This window comes from Anser anser (genome assembly GCF_964211835.1).
Source record: "Anser anser genome assembly, chromosome: 9".
In the NCBI taxonomy this organism is placed as follows: domain Eukaryota; kingdom Metazoa; phylum Chordata; class Aves; order Anseriformes; family Anatidae; genus Anser; species Anser anser.
This window is the reverse complement of record NC_139729.1, coordinates 14885185-14905238: the sequence shown is the minus strand read 5'-3', so window position 1 is coordinate 14905238 and position 20054 is coordinate 14885185. Positions and strand designations below refer to the sequence as shown.

The window sequence follows — 20054 nt, the reverse complement described above, 5'->3', positions numbered from 1 at the left end:
GACACTGCTTTCTTCTCGAAACCCGCGATTAATGTGTTTTCCTCCCTCATCTCTTTCAATCTTCCAGTCGCACATAAAACTTTTTATGCTTCAGTTTTCTGCTTAAGGCTTAATTAATATTCAGATTAAAAGTAATTAAATAGCCTTTCTCCTGTTTTTATATTTTTTTTCTAGCATGGCCTCTGTTCTGTAGGTCTTGAAGAATCCCAGGTCTGCTGCTTGCCCAAAGAGCATTCGGATGCTCATCTTTCAGCGGCCTCTTCATTTTCCTCTACAGTCATTCCCACTCCATCACCATATTAGTTGAAGGTACCCCAGCGTGCTCCAGATGTTGAGTGATCAAATGGCATCAAAAAGCTTGGGAAAAGTACTTAATGGTGGGAGAGGGAGCTCAGAACTTGCTGTCTTCACAGAGAGGAACTGCTGGGCCCTGCCTTGCTCTTCACGGATTCCCAGTCTGAATCCAGAGTTGTGAAAATGTGGAAACTGTGAAAATATGGGCTGTGAACACTGGGAAGCTGTGAAGCGGAATGGGTGGGGATTTCCAATCGCTGTCGAATGCTAAGTTTATAGATCCTGCTTGAAAACTTAATTCTCTGATAAGTAGCTTTTTGTCACTACAACAGCAGGAGAAACAGTGGCCAAGGCTGCAGAATTTTCTTGCTTGTAAAACCTTTCAATTCTTTCATCAGAGCTTTCCAGCGTTTTTGAATGTCAAGTAGAAGCTTTTCAGGCCTGGCCTCTGACAAAAGGCAAATTTTATTTGAGCAAAACCTGTTGTCTTCTTTCTCAGCCTGGAAATGAAATAAATAAATAATAATAATAATAATAATAATAATAATAATAATGCAGGCTCCCATTGTGTGGTTTTTCTTTTGCATAATTTTGCAGCTAGATTGCAAATGTGATGTTTTACATAAAAACAGCTTTGACTGAGGAGCTGTGGCCTTTCCCTGACCCAGGGAAAATGGAGGTTGGTTTGGCTGGAGGACTGGCTCTAGAAAAGCAGTGGCATGGTTGTGCCTTGCAGGCAGCAGCGAGGAAGGACTCAGCTGCCCAATGGCTCTTTGAGAAAACACTTTTGGAAGAGCAGGAGTACAGTCACAGATTTAGCAGGTGGCTCACAGGAATGTACCTCTGGTTAATCTGCCTCTATTGTAAAATTTCTGAGTCTGGCAGAAAATTAGAAATTCTGGTTTTTTTTTCTATTTTTTTTTTCAGCACAGGCCCAGAAAACCTATAAGCTCTTTCTTGCGTCTCAGAGCAGAAACAGCTGCGTGAGTTGCGCTGTTGGCAGAGCTCAGGGGCCCTGGGGATGTGTCAGGGATGTGGCTGGGCTCGAGCTGCCTCTGCACACCCATGCCCTACCTGTGCTTATCACCCTCACTGTCTCTTAGGAGCCAGGGCAGACCCAGCAGTGGCGGACCCAAGCAGAGTTAATAAATCCAACGGACCCCCAGGGGGTTATTTTAACTTCTTATAGGAATAGTGGGACGGCTGAACTGCGAGAGGCTTCACACGTCCCCATATGCCCGAGGGTACCCCCCTCACCCAATGGCTGCAGATGCTGGGCTCCTTAACCCAGAATAAATCATCGCTTCTACCTGAAACCAGTAAGCCCAGGTGCCTGGACTGGGCTTCAGCAGTTTGTTTAATCTGGAGGCCCTGCACATCCTTTTTGACACACATTACATGGAAGTAGGCAGGGGGCATTAAGGAGGCGATGCAGTGTTAATTGGAGGTGGCTGTACTGAAGCCACAAGCAGTGCAGGCTGAGGTGGTGCTGAGGACCAGGGCACTCAGCATCTCTCGGAGCATCCCTCTTGACAAACCCCACTTCTTAGTGCCTTCTAATGCTGCAAAATGTGCATTTCAATTCCCTGCCAGATTGGCTATTCATCACAAACACATTTAGGCTTAATTGCTAATTAATTTTCCCTAGATAGTGTAGATATATTTTTTCTCACTGTGTGAAATCTAGAAGAACTTTCTGAGAACCAGCCACAAATGAGTTGATTGTAATTGGTGTTCTCTCACACTTACGTGAGAAGTAACAGTTCATCAGCTCTTAATTAGGTTGGACTTTTTTGAGAGCAGTTTCCATTTTTTTGACAGAAAGATATACATCTTGTTTCTCCTATTTCCGTAATAATAATAAAAAAAAGTCATTTTACCTCAAATTGACAAATCAGGCTGTGTTTGCTGGTGTTTTATTCCTCCTGATGGTGAGTGCCAAGCTGCATGTAATACCTGGATTGCTGAGCAATTTATTCAGTTAGTGTCACTTGTCACAAAGCAAATAGAACTGTTTGTGCAAGAAAGAAAGTTTGCACTCATTTGAATTAAATTGTGAGTGGGTGAGCAGCAGTCTTGGGAGTGATACACTGAGATGTGGAATAGCCTTTAGGTGTCTCACAGCATCAGAAGAACTTTGAATTTTATGCCTGTTGTTGGTGAACTCTATACAGGCCATTGCACAGGTAGGAGAGCCATGGCAGCAGAAAAATGAAGCCACCTCAGATGAATCTGATTATTAATCTGTATTAGCAACCTGTGGTACAGATGCAGAAGGCATTTTCATTTGTTCAGTCCACTTGTTGATTTTTAGCTTCACTCAAATCTGAGAAACCATGGAGAAAATATTAATGTAGGTAAGACTGTACCATCCTTCCAGTGAAAATAAGGCCTGTAGAAAAGAGTTGTACTAGTTATAAAGTTTCAGAGATGTCTAATTGTAGTCAGTGACACTCCCTCAAAAAATAATTCCTTTTAATAAAGCTTTGTACGTGCAGTATGCATTTTTCAGAAGCCTTTCTTTCTTTTCTTCTGTGCCTAACACAGTGAAGTTAATTTATATACCTTAAATGCATGCTGTTTGATTATTAATGCATTTTAATTGAATAATGGTTTCCTTCCAACTGCAGCTTATCGTACATCACCCCCAAAAAATGGTAGCTTAGATTTAAAGAACAAGATAATCAGGTTTGCTTCAAAAAAAAAGCCCCAAAAAGCACAAATGTAATTGAAATGAAAATGATATTTCAAATCATTTTTCCTCTCACGGACTTAAATGATGATTACAGTTACTTGTGTAAATCAGTAAATTAAATCAGGCTGTTCCTGCTATGAGTTCCCCACGGTGTAGTCTGAAGGTAGCTGGCAGGGAGCAGAATGGGAATACCTGCAGATGTTAGAAAGGGAAGAATTTAATCTGCCGTCTTCACCCTGCTGTGTGTACAGAGATGAAGTCCCGTTTCTGTCACTTCTGTGCCCACCGAAGCTAGGATGTAAAACCATTTAGTTGTTTATACCTAAACAAAAGCAGGATGCAAATCCAAATAAGCAAATTAATGAACGGGAGTAGAACTGCAAACACAATAACATTGACATCGGTTCAAACCCACATGAGCCTGACCCTGGCATGGCAAACATAGTTAAGACGTGCCCGTTCCTGCAGCAGCGCATGGGACTGGGACACGTGCTCAAGGGGCATCGAGGCAGAGGCAGAGATGCTGTGATGGCTGAGGTGGTTCTCTGGAAGGGCTGGCACCACTGCTGGTGGCAGCCCTGCTCCACCTCTGCGGGGCTTTGGCAAAAACGTGCCAGAAAACAAGCACCAATGCGCTCGTCTGACTAACTGCAGTCACTGCAGGATAGGCCTCCATCACCTGCGTGGCATCCAGGCCTCCTGGTGTGCACACAGTGCTTTCTGGTGATGTTTAACAAGCACCAGCTTCTGTGCCAGAAACATCTAGTTCTTGATTCAGGCTTGAGTGCCTCCTGTGGTGGTAGCTGACACTTATGGCAAGTTATGGGGTATGTAAGCAGTGTCGGTTGACGCGTTCTGTAAGGAAAACCTAGAAGTAACACTATGGCACTTTACTTTTTCTCCTCAGTTATAAAAGAAATTCCTCAGATTAATGGTACCTAAGTTCCTGTCTTCACTAATCGGTTGAGGTTTTGTGTGGTAGCCTGAAAACTACCTGTGTGATTAGCTGCTTATTAAAGCCTCCTGAAAGCCGCTGGGAGTTCATGCAGTTGTGTGTGTCTCAGATGGGCAGTCCCACATGGCTGGCCTGGTGAAGTGAGCACCAACACGATTCTTCTGTGAATTTAGGCAGATTCAAAAAGTCCCAGTGCTAGCACTTAGTGCTTGACTAAAAACAAATGTTGCATGTAAATGTTAAGAACTAACACGAGGATTTTGCTATTTGGAACCTTAATGTTGAGTCCACTAAAAAATCCATTGTGGTGTGGTTTGGAAGAAATACAAAAAATATGTTCATTTGCTATTAATGTGCTTAAGGATAACGTGTTTGTTTCATATCTGCTTGGCATCTTTTATTGCATACAAACCTTTCCTACTGAATCAAGTAAGAAAGTAATCAAGTAAATATGTAAAAAGTAGTCAAGTAAATATGTAAAAAGTAATCGAATAAACTGTAAACTGATTTAGTTTACATATGTATATGTTTACATATGTGTACAGTTTACATATGTGTATCAGTAAGGTTAGCCAGGCAGAAATAAAAATGGCATTTTCTGATGACAAGGCATGATTGCTGTAAGATTTCTGCAGGCTGCACTTGTACATGCCTACATAAACCCCACTGGTCGTGAGCCCTGTCTGCCCTGATACCTGGCTAGGGACTGACCAGGGGAAACAGGATCCTGCAGGTAGCAGCGTGGCCTTTTACTGCTGTAGCAATGCAGGGAGTTCTTGGGAAACGCCCTCAGGGAAGAGTCTCAGTTGTGTGGCCACCAGAAGAGGTGCAGAGGCCTGGCCCCCAGTGCCCTTCAGTATCCTCAGCCAAGGCTCAAGGCGGAGAGGGTGGGTGAGATCAGCTAGAGGAAAAGCTCTGTTAGTGCCTTCTTATTTCAGGGCAGTCAGTTGTGCTGCCAAACAGCGTGGCCTGTTAAATTCCTGCTTGTCCAACTGATCTCCTTTTTCCTCTCTCTTCAGGTTATTTCCAGGATTTGTTGAACAAGTCAGAAAAAACCCTTTATGATGCTTTCCCAAGCCTGTACGGAGAATTGTACACTCAAAACGTGAAGGTCTTCAAGGACTTGTACAGTGAACTACGCCGCTATTACCGGGGCTCCAACATCAACTTGGAAGAGGCCCTCAATGAGTTCTGGACACGCTTGTTGGAGCGGCTCTTCAAGCTGATGAACCCCCAGTACCATATCACGGATGAATATCTAGACTGCATGGTGAAACATGCAGAGCAGCACAAACCCTTTGGGGAAGTTCCCAGGGACCTGAAGGTGAAGGCAACCCGAGCCTTCATCGCAGCACGTTCCTACGCGCAGGGCTTTCTTGTGGGCAGCGACGTGGTCAAAAAGGTCTCTCAGGTATGTCGGGGTTCTTCCTTCTCCTCCATCCTCAATTTGGTTGGAGCCAGTCAACTACTTTTGGTCAGGGACAGGAGGATTTATTTGCCATTAAGTTTTCATTACAAGGCAAGCAGATATTTTTAAGTTTTGTAAAACAAACTGCCTGAGGGTAACCCATCAGTGGAAGGGAGCAGCAAGCCTGGGCCTCTACAGGCACTGGAAGCGCTGGAGAAGCAAGGTATAACTCACCGCAAGTCAGACTTTACCTCATTTTAACCTGTGTGGCAGAGTGCCAAGGAGATGTCAGTCGCCCAGGCTGAAAAGCTGTTTCGTTGCTTGCCCAGATTCCTCGCATTTCCCTGGCAGGGAAATGACATGCCTCTAAATCACACTGCCTTAGTTTCGTCCTTGATGGAGATATGATGTAGGGTATGCAGAACTGGCTTGCTAAGAGTGTGCTGGGAATACGTGCAGAGAGATGCGTCTCGGTGGCTGGTGACAGGATTCCTGTGGCTGTTTGTGTAGCCGTGTATATTTGTACAGCCTCTGTGTACAGAAAGGGTGAGTCTGAAGAGTGTATTGGGATCTTCAGGGATGAAAGGTGCTATATAAATGTAAATTAACATGGCTGAATCCAGGGTTTCAGGAGGAGGAAAATCGTCTGTATTCTTTACTGCAGAAGCAGCCTTTCATAGCTAGAAGGTGATTGTCCTGAAACAACATATTCAAGCATTTCACACAAGTAGCAAAGAGAAAATCCATACTAAAAAATGACTTGCATACTGCATGTGGAGATGGCAGTCAGCAGGTATGAGAATCAGGGTGTGATTAAACTGTGAATGTAAAAATATGGAATCACAATTAATTTCCTTGGAAGGTAATGTGTAGCAGAGGACGGTACTATTTGATGCAGCAAATCCAGACTTTGATCTCAGGAAGAAACATTAATGTAGTAACAGTGACAAATGCTTTAATTTATCAATGTGGGACTGTAAAACCGTTCGGCTACCCAAAAGCCTTTGTACATCTCATTAACATCACACTCTCCTGACACTTAAGACAGATAAAAGAGGAGAATGGTGTAATTTCAGAGAGACCAAAGTAAAAGATTTTTCATAAATCCTCTGAATGACAGCATTCCAGCTTGCCATGCGTGACTGCCTTTTGCCAAGTGCAGTGGGTAAAGCAGACCAGTAGGGCAACTGCAGTCTTGGTGTCAGTGGAAGGGAAGGACCCAAGATATGGATGTGCAGAGTATTTTTTCCCCACCTTCATGTGGGCTTTCCACCCATGGGATTTCATAGAATCATAGAATATCCTGCATTGGAAGGGACCCAGAAGGATCATCGAGACCAACTCCTGGCTCCACACAGGTCTGCCCCAAAACTCAGGCCATATGACTGAGAGCACAGTCCAAACGCTTCTTAAACTCTGACAGGCTCAGTGCCGTGACTGCGTCCCTGGGGAGCCTGTTCCAGTGCGCGACCACCCTCTTGGTGAAGAACCTCTTCCTGATGTCCAGCCTGAACCTCCCCTGCCTCAGCTTGACACCATTCCCTCGGGTCCTATCGCTGGTCACTAAAGAGAATAGATCGGCGCCTGCCCCTCCACTCCCCCTCACGAGGAAGCTGTAGGCCGCGATGAGGTCTCCCCTCAGCCTCCTCTTCTCCAGGCTGAACAGGCCCAGTGACCTCAGCCGCTCCTCGTACGTCTTCCCCTCTAGGCCCTTCACCATCCTTGTAGCCCTCCTCTGGACACGCTCCAACAGTTTCATGTCCTTTTTGTACTGTGGTGCCCAGAACTGCACACAGTACTCAAGGTGAGGCTGTACCAGCGCAGAGCAGAGCGGGACAATCCTTTCCCTCAACCGACTGGCAGTGCCGTGCTTGATGCACCCCAGGGTACGGTTGGCCCTCCTGGCTGCCAGGGCACACTGCTGGCTCATGTTCAGCTTGCTATCAACCATAACCCCCAGATCCTTCTGCGCGGGGCTGCTTGCTAGTGTCTCGTCCCCCAGTCTCTACGCAGAATTTCTGTAGAATTTCAATTCTGGCCCTCTTTTTCTGAATCCTCCTTGGCTTACCTACCACGTGGCACATGGAGGAACATGACCTGTCACTGGACTCAGAGCAAAGGGCAGATACTCCTCTTCCTTCTGCCTCCCTGCTCTCCCAGGGCATCCCACCCTGTTCCTCCTGGCTGCTCCTCTCGCAGCAGCACTCCCTGGGCTTGCAGTTAACCCAGCACGTTGCTGTTGTAACACAATCTGCAGGAACTGAGTTGGGAAACCTCAGAGCTCATTTTGTAATGAAGGCCAAAACTGGCCCATTTTCCCTGTCTTTAGGAACAGGTTTACTTAAGGCAATGGGGGATGAGAATGCTGAGGTGGGAAATTCATTTTGTGGCTGCCCCGGTAGCCCTCAGCCATGTCTGAAATAAAAAGCCTGATTTACCCACTTTCTCTCACCTGATGTTGACTTAAACCAGTGCCAAATGGCTTAAACCAGTGCTGTGGCTGACACACGGGTTGATTTTTATGAATGGCCAAATGCCTGCACGAGATATAGGGCATGAGCAGCAAGAAGAGCCAAGTGCTGTCTTTTAAGGGATTTTCAGCAAAATCCGTTGTCAGTGAGCAGGTATGAATTATCCTTCTGTTTGTCCTGATGACGAGTTACAAGTTTTACCTCATAGCTATTTGTCTCATTGCCCCGATTCAGAGCCTCTACGCAGCCGAGAGCAGCTCTGCCCTCCCCAAAGGGCGAAGCTGTCCCCGCTCAGCCTGCGAGCGCAGCCGCAGAGCATCCTCTTCATCCAAACAGGATCTGCAACTGGGGCTTTGATTTTAGTCATTTTTCATCTTGCTTTATATTATGACATTCAGAGAAAGCTTGCAAGATCAGAGGCTGGGATCAGACTTTCCTGGCAGCTGGCAGTGTTCTCTAAAAATAACTCTTTGAGCTGAAACTTCTCACAGAGCAGTGGTGTTTTGGTCAGGAAGTCTGGGGACAGCCTGTTGAAGTGGACATACAGAAATAAATTATCCAGCTTTGTGCTTCTGAAAAAAATAGATTAATTAGTTTTTATTTACATATATGGTTGCAAATCTCAGAAAAGCTACTGATTTCTAGTAAATTACATCCTTGGCATGCAACTTGCCCTCAGCAAGGAAAAAAATGCTCTAAGATCAGAAAAGTGTTTCTTGCTCAGCAGCCAGGGAAGTCTGCACTGCAGACAGTTGCTGCAAGTGCACGTTGCACATCGTCTTCAGAGGGTCAGACACACTCAGGAGATACCTGCCCAGTGGATGGTGGGGACAGGGAGGCTGCATGCTCGTGTGTGTGTTTTCCCACATGCCAGATCCGTCTGAAGCAGATTCATCTGCAGTCCTCCTGGTTTCAGCAGCTCAGACAGTTTCAAGTCAGTGTTTGTCACCTGCATCCTACCAATAGCCCAGGTCCTCTTGCAGAATACTGCAGAGGCAGTTATCCCATTGAAAGACTGAAGCTGTTCGCCACATGTCTTAAAATGGGGAAGAGTCTGCCCAGACTGAAAGACAAGCAGGATTTTGTGAGATTTCTTCAATCTTTGCTGCCTCTCCTCCTTGCCCCAGGGGCACTTCTTCCTCAGCCTCCCGCTGCCCGGGCTGATAGGAAGCCGTGGCTTCAGGCCCGTGTGCGCACACTGCCTGCGAGTGGGGCTGCTCGGAGCGGGGAGCAGGGACGGTGTGCGGGCAGCAGGCGCTCTGCATCCTGCAGGGATGAAGAGATGGAGGGCAGCGGGAGAGAAAATGGCAAGAACGTTTTTCATCTTTACTGCTGTCCTAGCTTTTAAGGCAAAGTCACCCTGACGAACTCCAGGCTCCGACACCAAGATCTAAAGCTTTTAATGCTGTGGTTCCTGCCACCAACCTGGCCCCACGCTGACAGCAGCGGAAGCTCTGCCATCTGCACAGCGGCTGCGGGAGGGGGCCGGGGCACGCAGGCAGCTGGGGCTGCTCTCAGCAGCCCTCATGGGGCAGCCAGGACAGGGATGGATGTGCTCGGTACAGGGCTCGGGTGTAACTGCTGTGCCATGATGGGCGGGTGTGTTGGGGCGACATCTTTGTGACCACATTCGGGCTGCGTGTTTCTGTAGCTAGTCTGTTAGCCCCAAGTGCAGGTTTTCCCTTCAGTTACAAAACAGGAATTCATTTTTCATGGTCTGCATGAAGTGGCAGCTACCAAAACAACAGCAGCCACAAAATCCCTGATGAAGGGCACACAGAGTAAGGAGATCCCCCAGCGATGCATGCCTTCACTGCCTGCTGGGGCAAGACAGACCAAATACCCCCATTTTGTTTAGTATTCTTTTCTTTCATTGTGTGATTGGCACCTATCCAAAACCAGCATTTGCTGCGACACGGAGCTTCCTTTGAACAGGTGAAGGCCTTGTGCTGGGTGGCTTGGCTGCCAGCTGCTGCTCCGGGACCCCACGCTTAGTTCGAGCAATCGTCAAGTTCAGCGATGAGAGCATGAATATGTGCCCCTGTGACATATGGGGTGCAGGTGCACTGAGATAAGGCTCGAGGGGAAGCAAAGCTGAGAGATAACCCCTTATAAAACTAAGGCAGAAAGTCTTTGGAGAGATGCACCCTGATAAACAGGAGTATCCTGTCTGCTTTTGTTATTTGTTGCTCTCATTACAATATGGCCCAGATGTCTAAGTCTTAGGTCAGGACTTCTGCACAAAGTGCCATGGGGCCAGGTAGCAGAGGTGATCTCGTTTTCGGTGGGGCACCCCAAATTGCAGGGAGGCTGCATATGGGTCATTACTGGCCTCCTGCATCTCAACGTGGCAGCAGGGGCTGCACCAAGGGCAGGGAGGAGAGCTGCTCCACGCGTCAGAAGATGTCCAGAGGCCTGGACACCTCAACTTCCCCTTGGAGACCTGGACACCCTACAAATGTTGGGTCAGAGTGTGGAAAAAGCGAAGAAATAATGTTCATAGAATCACAGAATCACTAAGGTTGGAAAAGACCTCCAAGACCATCTGGCCCAACCACCCCCCTACCACCAGTATCACCCACTGAACCATGTCCCCAAGCACCACGTCCAACCTTTCCTTGAACACCCCCAGGGACAGTGATGCCACCACCTCCCTGAGCAACCCATCCCAATGCCTGACCGCTCTTTCTGAGAAGAAATGTCTCCTCATTTCCAACCTGAACCTGCCCTGGCGCAGCTTGAGGCCATTCCCTCTGGTCCTATCACTGGTTATCTGTGAGAAGAGGCCGACCCCCAGCTCCCCACAGCTTCCTTTCAGGCAGTTGCAGAGAGCAATGAGGTCTCCCCTGAGCCTCCTCTTCTCCAGACCAAACACCCCCAGTTCCCTCAGCCACTCCTCACAGGACTTGTGTCCCAGGCCCTTCAGCAGCTTATTTAAATCATCAGTTTTAATAGTTGTTTGCATTTCTTTTCCTAAGAAGATGTTCTTAAAGAAGGCTATTTTTCCTTCAAGGTTGAAACAAAATATGATGATTTTCTTTACTAATTATAAGCTTTTTCACTAAATCCTGTATTTGATTTTACTGATGGAAGTCATCTATCAGTACATTTTTATTTAAGCAATACTGTGTCTCACCATACATTTTAGTCTCCTTTTTTAAACTTTAATGTTAGTATAAGGTAAATGGCAGAATTTCTATTTACCATATGAGTAATTTTTAAACACATGGTGGGTCAAGCTACGCTTGGAACGAAATTGAATTCCAATTAAAAAGGCCCAAAAATAGAATTTTTGGAAGTGTTTTTAATCGTTAAATGGGTGTGCTGGATGCATATGGAAAATAATGATTATCTGAATATGCTTTACATTTCCAACAAGTCAATAATTTAACAAAGACAATATGGTCATCCCTGGTATTCCTGTCCTTTAAGGCTGTGGCCATTGTTCGTACCTTGGGTTTTTCATAGGCTGGAAGGACATAGTTGGTTTCTGCCTTTGAACTTACAGTTGCTTTTTGGGTGAACTAGCCATAAAATTGATCAGAATAAAAATGAAGTGAAGAATATAATCTCTTTTCCCACAGATATGAAATCACTTTGCTAAAACAACTTGAGTGCAGTGAATTCCTGTCCCTTGTGCACAGTGACACATCTCCATCCTTTCAGTGGTTTATCTTTATTCAGAGCATCGGCAGCAAGTACATACAACCATAAATAATACTTTGTTTCACCTAAAGGCTTTCACTTTTTTAATAAAGTTACATATTTATAAAAATTGCCCTCCCCTTGATCCTGAAAAGACAATAAAGCCCAGTTGGCTTACTGTTTGTAAATAAATGTTCTGAGAATGTTGTCCCATGGTGGAGCATCAGCAAGTGGCAATATTTATTATTTCCTTTTCGCTGAGCGGTATCCCACCTCTTGCTCTGGGGCTGTTCATTTCTTTCATGGCAGAGGTGTGTTTTTGTGTTATGGCACTCAACGGCAGGATACCATTGTGCAGAGACTGTCTTAGCCCCAAGGAGCCATTAGATGCCAAAGTAAATTCGCTCTCCAGCTGACGTACTGCTTTGTAGAGCCAGAAGCTCTCTCCTGGGACCTGCTTTCACCAGGGGAGGTATCATTCCCTTCAGAGAGATCATCTGTTGCTCTCCTGGGATTTAATAAGCCTCCTCTGTTCAGACTGCAGTACCTGCACCTATAGACAGCTCTGCAGGTCTTAGTAAGACACTGTTCATCCAGTAGTTCAGCCTTGGACCTTAAAAGATGAAGGGGGATGAGACGGAACCCTGCGGGATCTTCACGTGGGGTGCAGGCAGAGGAGAGCAGCAGGGCCCGTGGGTGCTGGCATCACCAGAGGGGACAGAGGTGGCATGCAGCTTGTCCCAGCCAGGTACAAACAATTGACAGTGCCTGCCCCTGCCCACGGGATGCAGCCACTTTTAGCAGGAACCCGGAGCAGGGGGGGAGGACTGCCTAGGCTGCACGCTGATAAATCACATCCTAGCCAAGGAGGGGAAGCAGCTCCTGGGAGGGGGATTCATTTCCTATCTTTTGACTGTCAGGGGTCTGGATAAAGATATTGCAGTTTTCCACAACGAGAATCATTTTAGATCAAAAATTATTCCTTTTTTTTTTTCCATACTGTCATTGCAAACCACTGATTTTTGAGTTTTCTGCAAATGAGCTGGTCAGCGATTGTGCTAAAAGTTCGTGCTCCTCCAGACCCAGCAGCAATTCAGAGGATGGAAAATGCCACAGGCAGCCTTGGCAGATCTGGCTGTATTCAGGAAGAGGAGGACTGAAATCCCTGTGGCTGGGAAGCCTGTGGTACTTTAGATGCCTCTGCCTGTGAACATCTTGCACTATAGGCTGAAATAAGCTGCTACACTTCGGGGACCGGTTCTGTACTCAGTCCTCCTGCCCAGACCTCTGCCTTTCCCCACTGAGGTGAGGGTTGCCTCTAAGGCAGTCTCCCATGTTTCCCTGGAGAACCCTCCTCCCTGGGTGGTTGGTAACTGGGATTGCATGGCTTAAAATGTTTCAGATGTAAGTCCCAGTCAGCCAGATCCCTCTGCAAACCCAGAAGCCTCATGTCCCTTTCCCAGAACGATTTCATAGGGCTCCGCAGAAACGGGCCATGCTTGCCTGAGTCAGCAGCCCGCCAGCAGGTGCCTTCGTGCTTTAACCAGCCTGGCTCAGCCGCTGCTGCAGACCCACCGACACATCTCAGAGCCCGCTGCTCTCTTCCAGCACTGCTGCCTGTAAAGCTAGGGAGAGAGTCGTGCAAGAAAGTCGGGATTTGTTTGGGCAGATTCAGACTGAGCTGCATGGGTTGCACACAATGTTGAACGTATGACCTTATGTTTTTCAGGTGTTGCTTTCCAGTATTTCTATCCAGTATTATATTTAAATCACAAGCCTTCAGAGATAAAAACCCGTAGGTGTTCTGGATATAATAGAAATAGCGCAGGCAAACAGGTACTTGTCTCCCATATGTATCTGGTGGTTAAAATCAATTGAATAAGGTTCTCAAAGGATTGAAAATTGTACCAGCTGGAAATCACTGTGTCAGGTGGAAGGAGAAGGGAGTGTGTTGAATAGGCAGCAGTGGCTTGCAGGATTTCTCTCCAGAGGGAGAGGAGCGTGACAACCAGCCATCTAAACTCATCAATCTTCCATTCGTTTTAGTGTCTGTACACAGGAGGGCACTGGACAGGAACCCCAAAGCCTGCATCCTCCCAGGTGGCTGCAGGTCCTGTCCTCTGCGCTGGTTTCCCCATGGACTGTGCTGCCTGCTGGAGCTGGGAGTCACCATTGCTGCTCGCGAGAGGTGCCGTGATGCTGGCTGCGGAGTAGCTGGGACTGACTCCTCCCCGATGAGCTGCCTCCGTTTGGGTTGCGCTAGCCTTCATTTCTTTCTGGTTTTTTTTTTTTGAGTTTGCAGAATGGCCATTTGGCTGCTGGGCTGGCCTTGCTTCTGTCCTGAGTAGGGAAGAAGCCAGGCAGTCTGTCTGTCCTCAGGCTCAGCACCAGCTCTGGTTCACTGGAGCGCGAAGGGCACAGCTTTGGCACCAGTCTTTATCTTCTGCGTCCCTTGCCCTGTGCTGAGCTGATCGCAGCGAGGAAAAGCAGGAGGGTCACTACCTGCAGGGTCATCTCTGCCCTGCTGCTGCACCCCAGCCCGGCTGTTTGCTTTGGGATCCCTGAAAGAGGTTTTGGAAGCATGGTTGATGCATCTTGAGTGATGGACTTGGTGAGGCTTAAAACTCACCGTGCTCCATGGACTGATTGTCGTGCATTTGTGTAAGGGAGATAATGACTGAAGAGATTATACAATTCATTAGACTTCGAAAGAATCATATTTGTCAGCCCTGCAGCTGTTTCTTACAGAGTTTTATTCTAAAAGATGGGAAACCTTGGTTCATTTAACACACACCGAGGTGCTAATTATATCAGGGCTGGCACAAATATGCACAAGGCAGCTGCTGACCATGTGAAGGAGGGAGCAGGGTCTGCCCCTGCGCAGGTGAGCTGGCTGCTTACAGCCCCGTGCACACAGCAGCCAGGCCTCAGTTTCCAGCTTGCACACCTGGAAACGGAAACCACAGCACCCCCCTGCTTTTTTTGATCACAGTGCTCAAGAGCCCTTCCTTGGAAAGGCTAAAAATGAAATGCTTCCCAGCATGTGGTTGCCACGTTGCAGACAGCCCCAGTCATGGAGCCGGGCAGCTCCCCTGTGACTGCAGACCCGTCCTCCAGGTGCCCTTCGTGGTATAGAAGCGAAGGCAGTGGTTGCGTAGCGTGCTTCTGGGCTCTGCTCCTGGCACACCAGGCAGCACCTGCTCCCCTGCTCACCGTTTCTTTGTAGCTGCTGTTTTTCATGCTGACAACCTTATCCCAGCAGTACAATTCAGACTGAGGGGTTTGGAGTAATTTGAGTGGCTCTGAACAACCATCTCCATTTCCCAGTGCACACAGCCTGATCTGTGAATTGAAGAGCTGACCCGATTTCTCTTAAATATTACTCCAGAATGTTGTTGTTTTTTTTTGTAGCTGGCAAGAAAGAACTTCCCTTGCTTCCATGGGTTGCCTTTAAAATACCCATCAGGAAGGTAGGAAGGGGTGCCACACACTCAGCTGCCCATGGAGCCGCCTGCCTTCAGCCCGAGGCCTCCTTCTACAAGGGACAGGGAGCAGAGCCCGGTCTGATCCCAGCCCCATGTCAGGAGCTTTTCTTGTGGTTTGTAAAACTACAGGTCACTGGGTGAGTTTTAAAAACATGTAGTGAACAAGAACAGCGGTAAATTGTAGTCTTGCTGTGGAGGCATCCAGCTCTAGGTGCATTCTCCCACTGGCTCTCAGGACATGCACCTGCCTCAGGTTTAGAAAGCTGCCTCTAACTTGCTGGCTTTAAAGCATCGGTTGGTTTGGGAACCCAAGCTGCCCGATGTTGCTGGGTTTAATTGGTGTTTCTGGAGGTTAAAATGGCCATTCAGACAGTTAGATATTCTACCTGGAAAAATATACCTGTGTGTTAGTCCAGGCACCTTTTGTCATATATTTGACATTTTGGTATTTTGTATTCTCCTCAACCGTCCCCACGTCGTGTCAGAACAACAGCTAGGTGCTGCAGGTCCACGTGCCTGTGTGTGTACCTCAGATCTGTGCTGCTCCTCGGCGGAGAGAGCCAGGAGGGGACACGACAGGCTGGGACCTGATCCAGCGCGGTGAGCACCGACAGCACCACTCTCTGCAGGGAGCTCCCTGGGGCAAAATGTTTCAAGGGGAGAGGGCCAAGAGAGCTACACCTCCGCCAGAGGCGTTATGGACTGGCTTGGTCTTCTCCTTCCATCAGTCAACCTGCCTGCACCCACTGGATTTATCACGCAGGCCTCTCCATCCCCAGATCTCTCCCCCCCACCTGACCCTGCCTCCCTCAGGAAGCAAGGCACAGATGGCTCCCAGCAACCTGGGGCTGAACATGCAATGGGAGAGGGGGGTAGGAAAATAGCAGCAAGAGCTGCGCTTCATTTATTGGTGTTAAATGCCTTTCAGATGTACTTAAAGGCCCCTGAAGTCCAAGGAGTCCCATCACATTGCAGCTCAACTGCAGGTTCTCATTTGCTTCTAAGTCAGACTTCAAAAGGAGAAAGGATTTGGGTGGGGATTTTTTTTGTTTGTTTTTTTCTTTTTTTTTTCTCTTGATTGAAGCCAACATTTCAAAAGCATCTGCAGCTTGGCCACAGGTTCTGGGTGCTGAAGGAGCTGCCTACCTCCTCACAGGCGCACAAGGAGCTTTACCACGGGCTGCAGGAGCAGCAGAGCTGGGCTCACCCCTTGCAGCTAGCCAGAGCTAGGCCTGCTCTGCTCATGCTGGGGGGGTAGCAGTGTGACGCTGCCGCTGCTGAAGTGGCCTTCCAGGTGCCTGCAGCTTCCTTCAGCCTTTCTCCAGAACTCAGAAAGCTGGGGAGTGGGAAGGAGGATCAGTACTCGATCCAAAAAACCCTAAAACCCCTGGATGTGCTTGTCCCAGCACCAGCACCTCGCTGTCACTGGTGCCCGGGGCCATCCGCTCTGCATCCCAAACTTAGTTCTTTGGTCTTTCCAGGCACCTTTACAGAAAATAATTGGCTTGAATAAAGAAATAAAGAAATGAATAAACAATATTTCTTGAATAAAGAAACGTTTTTTGGTGTAACAGCTTTTAGCTAAAAAAGAAAGACTGCTCATGGTAATGCATTAATATTTAAGGCTTCTATCATTACTTTCACAGGCCCTTCTGTGAGGGTGTTACCCTCAAATATTTTCCAAGCCATAGGCATTAAGGTAACAGCAGAAAACATGGCTTTTCTTTGCATCTCTCTGTTCTTCGCTGTGACCTGTCCTATGAGGCTCCAGTTACGAAGGGTGAAAAAAAACTTCCACTGTGATAGTTTTAGAGCAGTCCAGTTCCATGCCAGGAGGAATTGCACCTTGCTTTCACACCCCGTGTGGCTTGCACCAAACCTTACACTGAGATATCTACAAACCCGTGGATGTTGTTTGGAAAATGAACATATAACCTGTGTGGGTGATTCACTGGGAAAAGGACAGATGATTGTGGGGTTCCAAGAGGAGTATCCCATGGCTCTGTAAAACATGCTTTTAGTATCTATGAGCATGTGTATTTGTGCAAAGATGGGTGACTTGGATTGAACATGAAAAACACAAGTTTGAGCTGTTCTTTAAAGGCTCAGAGGAAGGATAAGAAGGCTTTTTTCTATGCTCTGGAAAAATCTAGCCCATTTCAGCCGGAGTGCTTCCCCATTGCTGCACATCCCAAGGAGACCAAGGCCTTGGCAGATCCAAGAGCTGTCTGCACTCAGGTGTTTTCGGTCCCTCCGGTGTTGGTGTAGGAGAGCCTCACGTGGTTGAGCTCTTTCTCCCATTCTGCAAGTAGTTTCACCTCACCTGCGTCTTCCCTTCAGAAAGTTTATTCTGAATATATGTTTTAGGTAATAGTAAGGACAGCTTAGTACTCCTTGAGCATGTCTCAGTGCCAGGAGACAGAGTAGGTGACTGCTCGTCCCTCAGCTCCCTGCATTTCTGTGATTCTCTGCCTTGGAAGCATATTAGTAAACTACCTGGCAGGGGCCTTTTTGGTCAGGAGCCTTCCAGGCCGAATGTTTTCTAAACTGTCTGTTGTGGTTGCAGGGAACCCAGCCTGGGACTAATCCCCCAGCCTATCCTCTCAACAAATTGCTTGCAAAAGTCATTAATTTTACTGTAATTGATTTAAACATTGCTCAGGAGGAGGAAAAATGAGGGAAACAAATGCCACTTTGAATGCTGAGAATTATGTGTTCTCAATTTTCTGTCGTATTATCTCCACATGTGCTCATTCCCTGCTGGCTCTTCTGCAAACGCCGGTGCCGAATAGTCGCACGGTGAGTCCCAGCTCAGCAGCTGTGCTGTGCAGTGGTGCCACAAGCCATGCAAACCTGCGAGCTCCGCTCCCACCCCAGACGTGATACAAGGGAGTCTGTGGAGATTTTTTGCTCTGGCAAAGTGCTTGCCTCCAGCAATTCACATCTGCTTGGGTGGCTCCATCTGCCACGCATGGGCACATCAGGCTTTGGAAAGTAGCCATGGAAAAGCACAGAGCTCAGCTCTCGATGCGAGCCGCAGTCACAGGATAATACCTGATGACAAGCTCCTTGAAATGTCAGTGCCGATGGTGAAACGGTGCTTTTTATGAAGCAGCCACCTGTTCCCGTTGCATTAGCTCATTGCTACTCAAATCAACTACTGTATCCCCAGCTGTAAAGTAGCTTTAATTAAAATGAGTCATTGCTCAATACCAAGTTGTCCCCCATTTTGGGTATTTCTTAGAAATTATATTATTTTTTCGTTATCACTTCATCACTGGGCTTAGGTTTTCAGGGACCGCACCCACTGATGTCATTGGGATCAGAATACAGTATACAGATTTTAACTGAGCAATGACATAGAAAAAATGTATTTTTAAGTTGGGCTTAGCTTTGTTTGGCATATTTATTTATATCTCTGACAACTGAATGAGGAGTGCCCTGGCTCCAAGCCATATCTCTCAGTAATGTTCTTTTTTCAGGTCCTTGGTAAATGGCTTCTCCGATGTATTGTGCATTTCTTCTTGACATCTTTATGCAGTTTCTAGATCATTGACCTAAGACGGGACTATAGGTGCCACTGAAGCTAAAGGAGAGCCATGTCAGCATGGAGAATCAAGGTTGTTACTGAGACCCTGTAGTTGGAAATTATGTCTGTGTAAGATGAGCTATAATATGTGTATATCAAGATGTGCAGCATGTTTAGTAAACACGGTGGCATGAATCAGATGATGCAGGAGGTGGGATCCTGGCTGCCTGGGGCCGTCTGGGTGGACTGCCTTAAACTGCTGTGGGTGGGTCTGGTTTCTGTGGAGGTGAACAGTTTGAGTAATGGCACCATAAAGACATAAGACGTTGGGCCTTTCAGCTGATTCTTGGTAGGAGTAGGTGGTTAACTTACATTTGCTTTTTGTTTGCAGGCATCATGTGTATCAGCCAATTTATAAGCAGGTCTTTTAATTAGGGCTTCCCACCAGGAAACTTACGGAAAACATCCGCCACTGACCCCAAAAAGTCCCTCTTTGATTCTAAATTACATGGAGCAGGTCTGCACCAAGCAGCATCCTCTGCAGCTCCGTGCTGTGGTCAGACAGGGAGCAGAGCTGTGCAAGCCCTTCTGCCAGCTGCAAGATGAGGGAGGGATGTCAGGGCTGGGCTTGCATCAAGGTTGCATTGCTGGTTTTCCTGCCTGACTTGTCAGCTGCTATTAGGGAAAGCCTCTGAGTCCTGACGACTTGGTGTTTCCCAAAGTGACCTAATGAAAGCCCCCTTGTAGTGACAGTTGCCCTGGTGGGAGCTCAGTCAGGCACCCTCAGAAGTCACAGGCTGGGCCAGACCGATAGTACTCAGAGAAAGCAATTGCTGTCATGTACTGTCATCACGCTGTGCCAGCTCATTAACGATGAACACATGATGTTAGCTTTCACTTCATCTGCAAGAGTTCGCATGCTTCTGCTTTCAGGCCACCTGTGCTGCACAGAGGACGTCGCTTATTGATCCATCAGTTATTGCAGGGCTGGAAGGGCAGAGGGGCTCTGCAGCAGGTTGTTAGCTGCTGAGCAGGGGGGTGGTCAGAATGTTTTAGGGCCTTTTGAAGGCTGTAGGGAAAAAACAGAACAAGGAAGTGTCTTAGAGTACAAGGGTGTTGCTGGGTGGGGTCCTTTATTTTGGATTTTTTCCTCTTGTTGTGTTGGTTCCTTTGCGCCGCTCTGTAGCAGTTGCAGGGAAAGGTGAATGAGCTCTTGGTTAGGGCAAAGGGGCAAGACCAGAGAAGCCCTTTGGACATACTACACCAAAGGGCTTTCCATTCCAGCTTTCCAAGAGCACATCAACTGAACTGGCAACACTTTGGTAGCAGTGGCCAAGGGAAATAAATACCCACCCTTCCCTGGAAAGGTCTCTATCAGGGCAGCTGTACTTGTCATGTCTGTTGCGGGTGACATGCTACCTGAAAAAAAAAATGGGAGTTTACTTCAACAGGGACTAAAGAGCTGTGAAGGGCTCTATTCCGAAACATGCTCCAAGACCCACAGAGGGACGGTGCAGGGTCAGTGCCAGGAGGAGCTCTGGGAGCCCCATCCCCTCCCTCTCCTCTGCCCTG

General features: G+C 47.5%; 1 protein-coding gene across 1 annotated transcript in view; it reads left to right on the top strand.

Moving 5' to 3' along the window:
* GPC1 (glypican 1) overlaps positions 1–20054 on the top strand; it is a 200633-nt gene that overhangs the window by 166149 nt on the left and 14430 nt on the right. Inside the window, exon 3 of the mRNA XM_083849122.1 lies at positions 4964–5355. Within this exon, the coding sequence (XP_083705248.1) occupies positions 4964–5355 (392 nt within the window). The remainder of the gene's footprint in view (positions 1–4963; positions 5356–20054) is intronic.